This window comes from Salvelinus namaycush, chromosome 7, assembly GCF_016432855.1.
Source record: "Salvelinus namaycush isolate Seneca chromosome 7, SaNama_1.0, whole genome shotgun sequence".
Classification (NCBI taxonomy): domain Eukaryota; kingdom Metazoa; phylum Chordata; class Actinopteri; order Salmoniformes; family Salmonidae; genus Salvelinus; species Salvelinus namaycush.
In genome coordinates, this window is record NC_052313.1 from 17,607,764 (window position 1) to 17,620,866 (window position 13,103).

At 43.0% G+C, this 13,103-nt stretch overlaps 2 protein-coding genes across 2 annotated transcripts in view; one reads left to right on the top strand and one right to left on the bottom strand.

Annotated features, from left to right (window-relative positions):
- mak (male germ cell-associated kinase) overlaps positions 1-8,093 on the top strand; it is a 22,513-nt gene extending 14,420 nt beyond the window's left edge. Inside the window, exon 14 of the mRNA XM_038997647.1 lies at positions 7,053-8,093. Within this exon, the coding sequence (XP_038853575.1) occupies positions 7,053-7,213 (161 nt within the window). The 3' untranslated portion in view covers positions 7,214-8,093. The remainder of the gene's footprint in view (positions 1-7,052) is intronic.
- A 1-nt stretch (position 8,094) lies between these two features.
- tmem14ca (transmembrane protein 14Ca) lies at positions 8,095-10,066 on the bottom strand. The gene is made up of 5 exons (XM_038997648.1): positions 9,951-10,066; positions 9,259-9,331; positions 8,988-9,089; positions 8,511-8,598; positions 8,095-8,406 (listed from the first exon to the last, which is right to left on the bottom strand). Exons 2-5 carry the CDS (start codon positions 9,329-9,331, stop codon positions 8,346-8,348), a joined length of 324 nt encoding a protein of 107 aa, XP_038853576.1. The 5' UTR covers positions 9,951-10,066; the 3' UTR covers positions 8,095-8,345.
- Between the last annotated feature and the right edge of the window lie 3,037 nt (positions 10,067-13,103).

Below are 13,103 nucleotides of genomic sequence, written 5' to 3' on the forward strand. Positions count from 1 at the left end.
TACCAGTAGACACTATATCCCTGTCTAGAAACAACCCCCTCATACCAGTAGACACTATATCCCTGTCTAGAAACAACCCCCTCATACCAGTAGACACTATATCCCTGTCTAGAAACAACCCCCTCATACCAGTAGACACTATATCCCTGTCTAGAAACAACCCCCTCATACCAGTAACAACCCCCTCATACCAGTAGACACTATATCCCTGTCTAGAAACAACCCCCTCATACCAGTAGACACTATATCCCTGTCTAGAAACAACCCCCTCATACCAGTAGACACTATATCCCTGTCTAGAAACAACCCCCTCATACCAGTAGACACTATATCCCTGTCTAGAAACAACCCCCTCATACCAGTAGACACTATATCCCTGTCTAGTAACAACCCCCTCATACCAGTAGACACTATATCCCTGTCTAGAAACAACCCCCTCAAACCAGTAGACACTATATCCCCTGTCTAGAAACAACCCCCTCATACCAGTAGACACTATATCCCTGTCCAGTAACAACCCCCTCATACCAGTAGACACTATATCCCTGTCCAGTAACAACCCCCTCATACCAGTAGACACTATATCCCTGTCCAGAAACAACCCCCTCATACCAGTAACAACCCCCTCATACCAGTAGACACTATATCCCTGTCTAGAAACAACCCCCTCATACCAGTAAACACTATATCCCTGTCCAGTAACAACCCCCTCATACCAGTAGACACTATATCCCTGTCTAGAAACAACCCCCTCATACCAGTAGACACTATATCCCTGTCTAGAAACAACCCCCTCATACCAGTAGACACTATATCCCTGTCTAGAAACAACCCCCTCATACCAGTAGACACTATATCCCTGTCTAGAAACAACCCCCCTCATACCAGTAGACACTATATCCCTGTCTAGAAACACCCCCCTCATACCAGTAGACACTATATCCCTGTCTAGAAACAACCCCCTCATACCAGTAGACACTATATCCCTGTCCAGTAACAACCCCCCTCATACCAGTAGACACTATATCCCTGTCTAGAAACAACCCCCTCATACCAGTAGACACTATATCCCCTGTCTAGAAACAACCCCCTCATACCAGTAGACACTATATCCCTGTCTAGAAACAACCCCCTCATACCAGTAGACACTATATCCCTGTCTAGAAACAACCCCCTCATACCAGTAGACACTATATCCCTGTCTAGAAACAACCCCCTCATACCAGTAGACACTATATCCCTGTCTAGAAACAACCCCCTCATACCAGTAGACACTATATCCCTGTCTAGAAACAACCCCCTCATACCAGTAGACACTATATCCCTGTCTAGAAACAACCCCCTCATACCAGTAGACACTATATCCCTGTCTAGTAACAACCCCCTCATACCAGTAGACACTATATCCCTGTCTAGAAACAACCCCCTCATACCAGTAGACACTATATCCCTGTCTAGTAACAACCCCCTCATACCAGTAGACACTATATCCCTGTCTAGTAACAACCCCCTCATACCAGTAGACACTATATCCCTGTCTAGAAACAACCCCCTCATACCAGTAGACACTATATCCCTGTCCAGTAACAACCCCCTCATACCAGTAGACACTATATCCCTGTCTAGAAACAACCCCCTCATACCAGTAGACACTATATCCCTGTCCAGTAACAACCCCCTCATACCAGTAGACACTATATCCCTGTCTAGTAACACCCCCCTCATACCAGTAGACACTATATCCCTGTCTAGAAACAACCCCCTCATACCAGTAGACACTATATCCCTGTCCAGTAACAACCCCCTCATACCAGTAGACACTATATCCCTGTCTAGAAACAACCCCCTCATACCAGTAGACACTATATCCCTGTCTAGAAACAACCCCCTCATACCAGTAGACACTATATCCCTGTCTAGAAACAACCCCCTCATACCAGTAGACACTATATCCCTGTCTAGAAACAACCCCCTCATACCAGTAGACACTATATCCCTGTCTAGAAACAACCCCCTCATACCAGTAACAACCCCCTCATACCAGTAGACACTATATCCCTGTCTAGAAACAATCCCCTCATACCAGTAGACACTATATCCCTGTCTAGAAACAACCCCCTCATACCAGTAGACACTATATCCCTGTCTAGAAACAACCCCCTCATACCAGTAGACACTATATCCCTGTCCAGTAACAACCCCCTCATACCAGTAGACACTATATCCCTGTCCAGAAACAACCCCCTCATACCAGTAACAACCCCCTCATACCAGTAGACACTATATCCCTGTCTAGAAACAACCCCCTCATACCAGTAAACACTATATCCCTGTCCAGTAACAACCCCCTCATACCAGTAGACACTATATCCCTGTCTAGAAACAACCCCCTCATACCAGTAGACACTATATCCCTGTCTAGAAACAACCCCCTCATACCAGTAGACACTATATCCCTGTCCAGTAACAACCCCCTCATACCAGTAGACACTATATCCCTGTCTAGTAACACCCCCCTCATACCAGTAGACACTATATCCCTGTCTAGAAACAACCCCCTCATACCAGTAGACACTATATCCCTGTCTAGTAACAACCCCCTCATACCAGTAGACACTATATCCCTGTCTAGTAACAACCCCCTCATACCAGTAGACACTATATCCCTGTCTAGAAACAACCCCCTCATGCCAGTAGACACTATATCCCTGTCCAGTAACAACCCCCTCATACCAGTAGACACTATATCCCTGTCTAGAAACAACCCCCTCATACCAGTAGACACTATATCCCTGTCTAGAAACAACCCCCTCATACCAGTAACAACCCCCTCATACCAGTAGACACTATATCCCTGTCTAGAAACAACCCCCTCATACCAGTAGACACTATATCCCTGTCTAGAAACAACCCCCTCATACCAGTAGACACTATATCCCTGTCTAGAAACAACCCCCCTCATACCAGTAGACACTATATCCCTGTCTAGAAACACCCCCCTCATACCAGTAGACACTATATCCCTGTCTAGAAACAACCCCCCCATACCAGTAGACACTATATCCCTGTCCAGTAACAACCCCCCTCATACCAGTAGACACTATATCCCTGTCTAGAAACAACCCCCTCATACCAGTAGACACTATATCCCCTGTCTAGAAACAACCCCCTCATACCAGTAGACACTATATCCCTGTCTAGAAACAACCCCCTCATACCAGTAGACACTATATCCCTGTCTAGTAACAACCCCCTCATACCAGTAGACACTATATCCCTGTCTAGAAACAACCCCCTCATACCAGTAGACACTATATCCCTGTCTAGAAACAACCCCCTCATACCAGTAGACACTATATCCCTGTCTAGAAACAACCCCCTCATACCAGTAGACACTATATCCCTGTCTAGAAACAACCCCCTCATACCAGTAGACACTATATCCCTGTCTAGAAACAACCCCCTCATACCAGTAGACACTATATCCCTGTCTAGAAACAACCCCCTCATACCAGTAGACACTATATCCCCTGTCTAGAAACAACCCCCTCATACCAGTAGACACTATATCCCTGTCTAGAAACAACCCCCTCATACCAGTAGACACTATATCCCTGTCTAGTAACAACCCCCTCATACCAGTAGACACTATATCCCTGTCTAGAAACAACCCCCTCATACCAGTAGACACTATATCCCTGTCTAGAAACAACCCCCTCATACCAGTAGACACTATATCCCTGTCTAGAAACAACCCCCTCATACCAGTAGACACTATATCCCTGTCTAGAAACAACCCCCTCATACCAGTAGACACTATATCCCTGTCTAGAAACAACCCCCTCATACCAGTAGACACTATATCCCTGTCTAGAAACAACCCCCTCATACCAGTAGACACTATATCCCTGTCTAGAAACAACCCCCTCATACCAGTAGACACTATATCCCTGTCCAGTAACAACCCCCTCATACCAGTAGACACTATATCCCTGTCCAGTAACAACCCCCTCATACCAGTAGACACTATATCCCTGTCCAGAAACAACCCCCTCATACCAGTAACAACCCCCTCATACCAGTAGACACTATATCCCTGTCTAGAAACAACCCCCTCATACCAGTAAACACTATATCCCTGTCCAGTAACAACCCCCTCATACCAGTAGACACTATATCCCTGTCTAGAAACAACCCCCTCATACCAGTAGACACTATATCCCTGTCTAGAAACAACCCCCCTCATACCAGTAGACACTATATCCCTGTCTAGAAACACCCCCCTCATACCAGTAGACACTATATCCCTGTCTAGAAACAACCCCCTCATACCAGTAGACACTATATCCCTGTCTAGAAACAACCCCCTCATACCAGTAGACACTATATCCCTGTCTAGAAACAACCCCCTCATACCAGTAGACACTATATCCCTGTCTAGAAACACCCCCCTCATACCAGTAGACACTATATCCCCTGTCTAGAAACAACCCCCTCATACCAGTAGACACTATATCCCTGTCCAGAAACAACCCCCTCATACCAGTAGACACTATATCCCTGTCCAGTAACAACCCCCTCATACCAGTAGACACTATATCCCTGTCCAGTAACAACCCCCTCATACCAGTAGACACTATATCCCTGTCTAGTAACAACCCCCTCATACCAGTAGACACTATATCCCTGTCTAGAAACACCCCCCTCATACCAGTAGACACTATATCCCTGTCCAGTAACAACCCCCCTCATACCAGTAGACACTATATCCCTATCTAGAAACAACCCCCTCATACCAGTAGACACTATATCCCTGTCTAGAAACAACCCCCTCATACCAGTAGACACTATATCCCTGTCTAGAAACAACCCCCTCATACCAGTAGACACTATATCCCTGTCTAGAAACAACCCCCTCATACCAGTAGACACTATTTCCCTGTCTAGAAACAACCCCCTCATACCAGTAGACACTATATCCCTGTCTAGAAACAACCCCCTCATACCAGTAGACACTATATCCCTGTCTAGAAACAACCCCCTCACACCAGTAGACACTATATCCCTGTCTAGTAACAACCCCCTCATACCAGTAGACACTATATCCCTGTCCAGTAACAACCCCCTCATACCAGTAGACACTATATCCCTGTCTAGAAACAACCCCCTCATACCAGTAGACACTATATCCCTGTCTAGAAACAACCCCCTCATACCAGTAGACACTATATCCCTGTCTAGAAACAACCCCCTCATACCAGTAGACACTATATCCCTGTCTAGTAACAACCCCCTCATACCAATAGACACTATATCCCTGTCTAGAAACAACCCCCTCATACCAGTAGACACTATATCCCTGTCTAGAAACAACCCCCTCATACCAGTAGACACTATATCCCTGTCTAGAAACAACCCCCTCATACCAGTAGACACTATATCCCTGTCCAGTAACAACCCCCTCATACCAGTAGACACTATATCCCTGTCTAGAAACAACCCCCTCATACCAGTAGACACTATATCCCTGTCCAGTAACAACCCCCTCATACCAGTAGACACTATATCCCTGTCCAGTAACAACCCCCTCATACCAGTAGACACTATATCCCTGTCTAGAAACAACCCCCTCATACCAGTAGACACTATATCCCTGTCCAGTAACAACCCCCTCATACCAGTAGACACTATATCCCTGTCTAGAAACAACCCCCTCATACCAGTAGACACTATATCCCTGTCCATTAACAACCCCCTAATACCAGTAGACACTATATCCCTGTCTAGAAACAACCCCCTCATACCAGTAGACACTATATCCCTGTCCAGTAACAACCCCCTCATACCAGTAGACACTATATCCCTGTCCAGTAACAACCCCCTCATACCAGTAGACACTATATCCCTGTCTAGTAACAACCCCCTCATACCAGTAGACACTATATCCCTGTCCAGTAACAACCCCCCTCATACCAGTAGACACTATATCCCTGTCCAGTAACAACCCCCCTCATACCAGTAGACACTATATCCCTGTCCAGAAACAACCCCCTCATACCAGTAGACACTATATCCCTGTCTAGAAACAACCCCCTCATACCAGTAGACACTATATCCCTGTCCAGTAACAACCCCCCTCATACCAGTAGACACTATATCCCTGTCTAGAAACAACCCCCTCATACCAGTAGACACTATATCCCTGTCTAGTAACAACCCCCTCATACCAGTAGACACTATATCCCTGTCCAGTAACAACCCCCCTCATACCAGTAGACACTATATCCCTGTCCAGAAACAACCCCCTCATACCAGTAGACACTATATCCCTGTCCAGAAACAACCCCCTCATACCAGTAGACACTATATCCCTGTCCAGAAACAACCCCCTCATACCAGTAGACACTATATCCCTGTCCAGAAACAACCCCCTCATACCAGTAGACACTATATCCCTGTCTAGAAACAACCCCCTCATACCAGTAGACACTATATCCCTGTCTAGAAACAACCCCCTCATACCAGTAGACACTATATCCCTGTCTAGAAACAACCCCCTCATACCAGTAGACACTATATCCCTGTCCAGAAACAACCCCCTCATACCAGTAACAACCCCCCTCATACCAGTAGACACTATATCCCTGTCCAGAAACAACCCCCTCATACCAGTAACAACCCCCCTCATACCAGTAGACACTATATCCCTGTCTAGAAACAACCCCCTCATACCAGTAGACACTATATCCCTGTCCAGAAACAACCCCCTCATACCAGTAACAACCCCCTCATACCAGGGCACTTGCCTAGATCTGAAAGGATTGGACAGGTATAAAAATATATTTGTTGCTCCACCTTGCCAACTGATAAGTTGCGTAGAATATTGCATATACCTGCACAATACTCTGATCTACACACGTGCCTATATGGGTGGTAGGGGTGTTGTTTCAGGATTGTACCTGGGTGTCTGTTAATAGAGGGAGTCCTGTAAATATGGAATAGTAAATTCAGCACATGGAGGTGTCACTCACTCAGATCTTTTTTCTTTTCAGATTATGACGGCTGGAAAAGAAGGGCGGACAAGCCTCAAATGAAAGGCCAGGACTACTCTGTCCTGGGGAAAACCTCTGGCAACCTTCTGACTAGAGGCCCACCTGTACAGCCAGTCCATGGGAGGGTAGACTGGGCATCCAAGTACGGAGGCAATCGGTAGTGCATCAAGAGATGCTATTAAACCAACTCACAGGTTTAGCCAGTCTTTGCACTGAGAAGGAAAACCTTTTGTAGCTCTGCTCTGAATTTTACTACCCTCAGTGAATGTACTTCTGAAAGAACTCCAATACATTATTAGAACTAAGTAACACATGTACTGGGATGTTCAAAGAGATACATGTTGTTTGTTTTATACTGGCATCATTGGGTAATGTATGAAGGCAAGACATACGCCAGGAGGCCTGATCCCTGTAACTTCAACAGAAGACCCGGCGCCATCTATTGCAGTGTTTTCCAACTCCAGTCCTTCAGTACCCTCAACAGTACATACTGTTGTTGTAGCCCCGACAAAAATACCTGATTCAACTTGTCAAGGGCTTGATGATTAGTTGACAAGTAGAATCAGGTGTGCTAGTCTTGTGCCACAACAAATATGTACTTGAGGAGCAGAGTTGGGAAACACTGATCTACTGTATGGTAATTGATGATAGACTGGCTGATAGGGCTGCTCTAAAGTATCCCTCAAAGATAACCATGTCCTGATGCCCATTGGGTGTTGTCTGGATTGAGTCTGATGCCGAAACATGACATTCGTCTTACAATCGGTTTTATGATACGATTAGAACCAATAATGGTGGATTTTGTATTTTAGATTTTTATAATGTAGTTATATTCTGTTTATTTTTTAACTTTTGTTTACATTACTCAAATTAAATTATATAAGGAAATGTTTCCTAAAACTTATTGTAAAGGTTTATCACTCATTGTAATCTCTTGAATAGCCACTTACTGTATCAGTGGCTAAAGAAGTGTTGACTTCAGTTATTATGACAATCCACGCTTAAGATGCAGCTATTAAACACTGGCCATTTTTTAAAACCTTTTACACAACTTCACGGTTCATTCATCTCTCGTAACATGTAATGACAATCTGTGTAACAATATGAACAAAAACGCATGCCATCCTTGTCATTTTACAAACAAGATATTATAATCAGTGTTCAATTATACATTTTTACAAAATAACATCCACATATGACTGATGACCGGTTGTTCCTGAATAATACAAGACAATGGAAAAGAGAGAGGATAATGATTTTTACATCAGTGTCTGAAAGTGTTCAATCAGTGTATTATGACTCCTGGGGCTTCTGCAGCAGCATTCCAACACCGAGGTTTCCCACCATAAGGATACTAGACAAAGTAGAGAAAATAACACGTTAAGTACTGTAAGATCATGTACTGTATCATCTACATGCATACCTATGACAAAGTAAGGAGTTGGTCATCTCAGCTACCTTGCTGCTGCCATCATTCCAGCAGGCATAATCTTCCTGGAGCCGTAGAATCTCTTTCCCATCACACCTGCCAGGGCTCCTGATGTGACTGTGATACAGGGGGGAAATGACTCTCAGTACAGTATAGTAGGCCTATTGTAGACCTACTCAATAGGGGACCATCATGCTTGGCTGGTGCGCAAAACCCGCAAATGCAGACAAACAAAAGGTGTAATGGGTCCACACTCAAAGATGTTGCACGTCTGTGTATGCTATCCCCGACGTAGTGAAAATTACAATTGAAAAGTGAAGTAAGCTTTAGGTAACATCTTTTTGAGTGCGGACCCATTACATCTTTTGTCTATTGTAAACCTAATCATCATGAGTATCTAGAAGTTGGTTAGCGGTGATCAAAAGAGGTCTGGGCGATGGGAGGCCTGTTGCAAGCATGCTTTCACATTCATAAAACAGTAGGGGCCAACACCTAAGTTCACCAACCTAGTGACACCCAAATATTTTTGGGATCTTGTGATATCTGGTAGGCACCAACCCCAGCAAGGCCCCCAAATAGAAGACCTGCTGCCAAAGAGGGGACACTGCCTGGAGACACAAAAAGAAGTTCAGGGTGAGTGGTAACATGGTTACCAGTTCATTATCAAGTATGGGCAAGCACAAGAGTAGAAATATGATAGAATGCATTAAACTCACCTGTAAATGGCTGCATAACTATATAATTGAGTAAACCCGGACGGCACAATAATACATTTACCTGCTTTGACATAGCCCATCGTTCCCCCGGATGCAATGAGGGCTGCATACCCATATCCAACCCAATCAGTCATCTAGATTAGAACACATAACGAAGTAATGAGGGAGAACGTTACTATCGCCATTCCCCACACACCCACTGCAGAACAATTGGCAATGGGCACGTGCCGACGATACAAATGTAGCAAATTAGTAATAGAAGATTAAACGATCATTCCGTTGCGCTGTGCATGTCATTTCTTTTTACATAGTTGCAAAACACATAAAAGTACTGTACATACAGTATGAATGTTGTAAAAAACAAAACATGGGCAAATAAATGTTATCTGCAGCTAAACTGTTCTTCCATTCAATAGCCTATCCTAGTTTAGCTGAATTCATCAGGGGAACACCGTGGTTCATTTCCCCAACGTTACTACAATGTTTCCCATTTCAACATTGATCACATATTTGACTTTCTTCGGTACATTTTGTGTGTCGGTTGGGTAACTAGTAGGCTAAGCCAGTCCCACAAGAGTAAGTCAGAGCAACATAGCCTAGCATCAATGTTATGAGAGCAGTGCACCACAGTAGCCTACATGCATACTAGAATCTCGACAAGCATGTATGTTTCCTACCGATATAAATTTATATGCAGATACATTGTTAAACTTTGGAAACATTTGGATACTAAAACACTCGTTTGTGTACAACCTTGCTGCTTTCGATACGTCCTTTACCGCTGCTTCGTAGTGACAACCGAGCCACCAATGATGGCGCACACACAACGTAAATCGTAGCAATGACGCGTTGTCAAATAACTGATGGGAAGTGAAGTTTTTCTCAACATGGTAGCCAGTATACCGTCAGCTGTCTGGCACACAACTAGAACTCGTATCCCATTTACCCAAACCCAAAACGTTTTAAAATTGACAACATAGAGAATGATAGAGGCCTCTGGTTGCCAAAAGGCCAATTTAGCATGGGCAGCGCCATTGAGGGCATCCACCATGCTTCCGCCATTTTAAAGTAGTCAAAGTAGTCAACTGGGTGAAGATTCCCGTTGGTTGTAGCCTCAATGGAGCTGCCCATGCTGTCACAGCCGCTATAATGGCACAGATATAAAGATGATGCTGCGTTCACGTGCTAGTCGGAACTAGGAAACGCTGAAATTTACGACTTGTAAACTGGTTGTAGTAATACACGTGCCACGTTCAACCAGATAGCAAGTCGAACATTTCTGAGTCCCGACTAGCATGTGAACGTAGCATAAGTCCTCTTCTATCTCTAAGACTGACACCCTTTCAAATGGGAGCATTTGAGTTGTAAGGCTAAAGCAACCGATGGTAGATGAATGTGGAGGAGTGAAGTCGGGGGAGGTTTTCCAACAGCAAGGCTCAGATCCAACATGGCAGTGTTGCCATTGTTGATAAAAGTTTTTCTTTATAATGTCGAAATAAACATGTCTCCAACCCCCATATCACACACTCACAAACTGAAATCATACAATATGTGTGCACATTGTACAATCAATTAGTGAGAGAGCCTCAAACATCACATTAATTTGTATGTATCCACTGTATACGTGATTCACAGCAAAGTTGGTTCATGTTTCAATCATGTCTTTGGTCACGTTCGTGTGAGTTAAAAATACAATAAAAATTATTTGTTGACAATAAAGCCTCCCACAATGCAGGCAATGGCTGCAGGATGACATTGAAGAGCAACTGCAGAAACTTGCAGTAGATGCAAATCGGACAAATTTTATACCCATAAAGCAACACACTTTGAAAGGTGGTGACTGACCAGGGCCGGATTACCGGCCCAGATAGCATATGACAGCAAAATTTGTAGAATTGCAGGAAATTTGCTTTAAAACTGCAAAATTGTCTCAACCTCATGGGAAAATATGTAGAATAGCAGGAAATTTTCTTTGAAATTGCAAAATGTTTTCTCAGCCTATTGGCAAAATATGAACAAAAGCAAGAGATGAACTATAAAACCGCAACAACAAAAAATACCTGCCCCATGGCAAAAAGTGTAGAATTGCGGAAATGTTCTTTAAAACTGCAACATTTTCTCTTAGCCTTATGACAAAATGTGTAGAATAGCATTTTAAAACTGCACATTTCTCTCTCTTCACTATGAGTGGGCGCCAAATGCAGTAGTCCGACCATGTCACCGACTTGACAAAAGTGATCTGCCGGAATGCGCCCAATAGCATTAAAGTCACACGAGCTCTGTTAAAAGTCTACAATGAATTGTGAAACCCTACAATGAAAGGACTGTAATTAATTGATGAAAAACTACTGATAGTAGATATATATGTGGGACCTTATTTTCAGTGAATGTATTGTGACACATTAGGCCTACCACTTGTATTTAACAATGCTATGTAATGAATGTATTACTTTTCATAAATATAGGCCTAATACTGACAAGAGTATCCTCAGTCAGAGATACGCCTAATATGAGTTGAATTTGAGTGTTTGTAAGGTGTTTTAGATTGACATATTTTCAGAATGGAGCACTATAGCCAACTAGGTCTTCTGCCAAAACAGAATAGGTCTATCAAGTACCTAAGTGAAATATGTATTAACTGTCCAGGTGAATTGACTACATTTTAGTTTGGGAGAGATATAGTCCCTTTAAATTGTATAATTTCAGCCACAAGATGGCGCCAGAGGATCAATTAAGATTTATGCCTGTTGACGTCTGTGTCCACATTGGGCCAAATCTGAGATGATTATCATTATGAAGGATTTTAGGTTGAGATCAAAGGGTTAATTTGAAAGAAGAATATGTGTTCGATTCCAGTATAACGCATAAATCACTCTTATAGGTTATTGATATAACATAAAGTCATTTTTGGCATATAGATTATTATTTATTTTTTAATTGTCCTTGCAGTGATATGCAAACTCATGTTGCGAACTGCACTGCACAGACATGGTAGACTTTTGGCTTACTATTTCTTCCTGTATTTCCATTTCAATACATTTGGTTTCAATTACAGTTGAATTTGAAACTTTTTTGCCTTTCTGCAGCGCTTTTCTTTCTTTTAGAACTTGATGGCGCCAGACCACAGTTTATTCTTCTGGGGATCATAATTTAAAAACCAACGATTGTTTCATCACTTGAAACGCATAGGGTAGGCCTACACGACCAGAAATCCAGAATTCATAACATTATGTGAGAGGCCTCTCTATAGATTTGCGGAGGAATATAATATAGGCACATTCTGTGTAAATTATGTTTTACTCCTGGATAATGGTAAATACCTTGCAGCGGAGTGATTTTATAGTGATTCAAACCATTAGATATTTCTTTACTTAGCTATACGGCTTAGCGTTTCATCACTCCTAACTTTAAATAATGAATAAAGTAATGCGCCAAAGTTTGGACAAATAAGAATTACGCACGAGGATGCGTTTCTCTAGCCATTGTAATATTTTATGACATGTCATGTTTTGAAGTAGACCATTTATTTAGCATAGGACTAATATTTCAGTAAACATCTGAAATACTACTACTACTACTAATAATAATAATAATACATTTTAGATGTTATTGGAAAAATGCATTGAGCATTATCCTTGCTAAATTGTGAGATATATCAATGCCCAAAAGGTGCAACCAGTCGTTTCAGTATCGTTGCCTATTAAACATCTTGTACGGTTTTATGATGCTTAACTGAAATTGTGCCGGGGGCTCCTGGCAGGGGTGGAAGTGGTTGAAACCAAGCCTTAGACAAACAGGTTGGATATTCACATGGAAACGGATCCTGTCCAGAACTCTTTAACACACTTGCTCGCGTTCCCTGTGCACAGTACTGCAGTAAGCTACACCTTGTTGCTCTGAATATAT

Excerpts from the sequence above, each read along its gene's own strand:
- tmem14ca (XM_038997648.1), bottom strand. The coding sequence starts at position 9,331 with ATGACTGATTGGGTTGGATATGGGTATGCAGCCCTCATTGCATCCGGG. Across the intron at positions 9,090-9,258 it reads GATGGGCTATGTCAAAGCAG|GCAGTGTCCCCTCTTTGGCA; the intron begins GTAAATGTATTA and ends TTGTGTCTCCAG. Across the intron at positions 8,407-8,510 it reads GGAATGATGGCAGCAGCAAG|TATCCTTATGGTGGGAAACC; the intron begins GTAGCTGAGATG and ends TACTTTGTCTAG.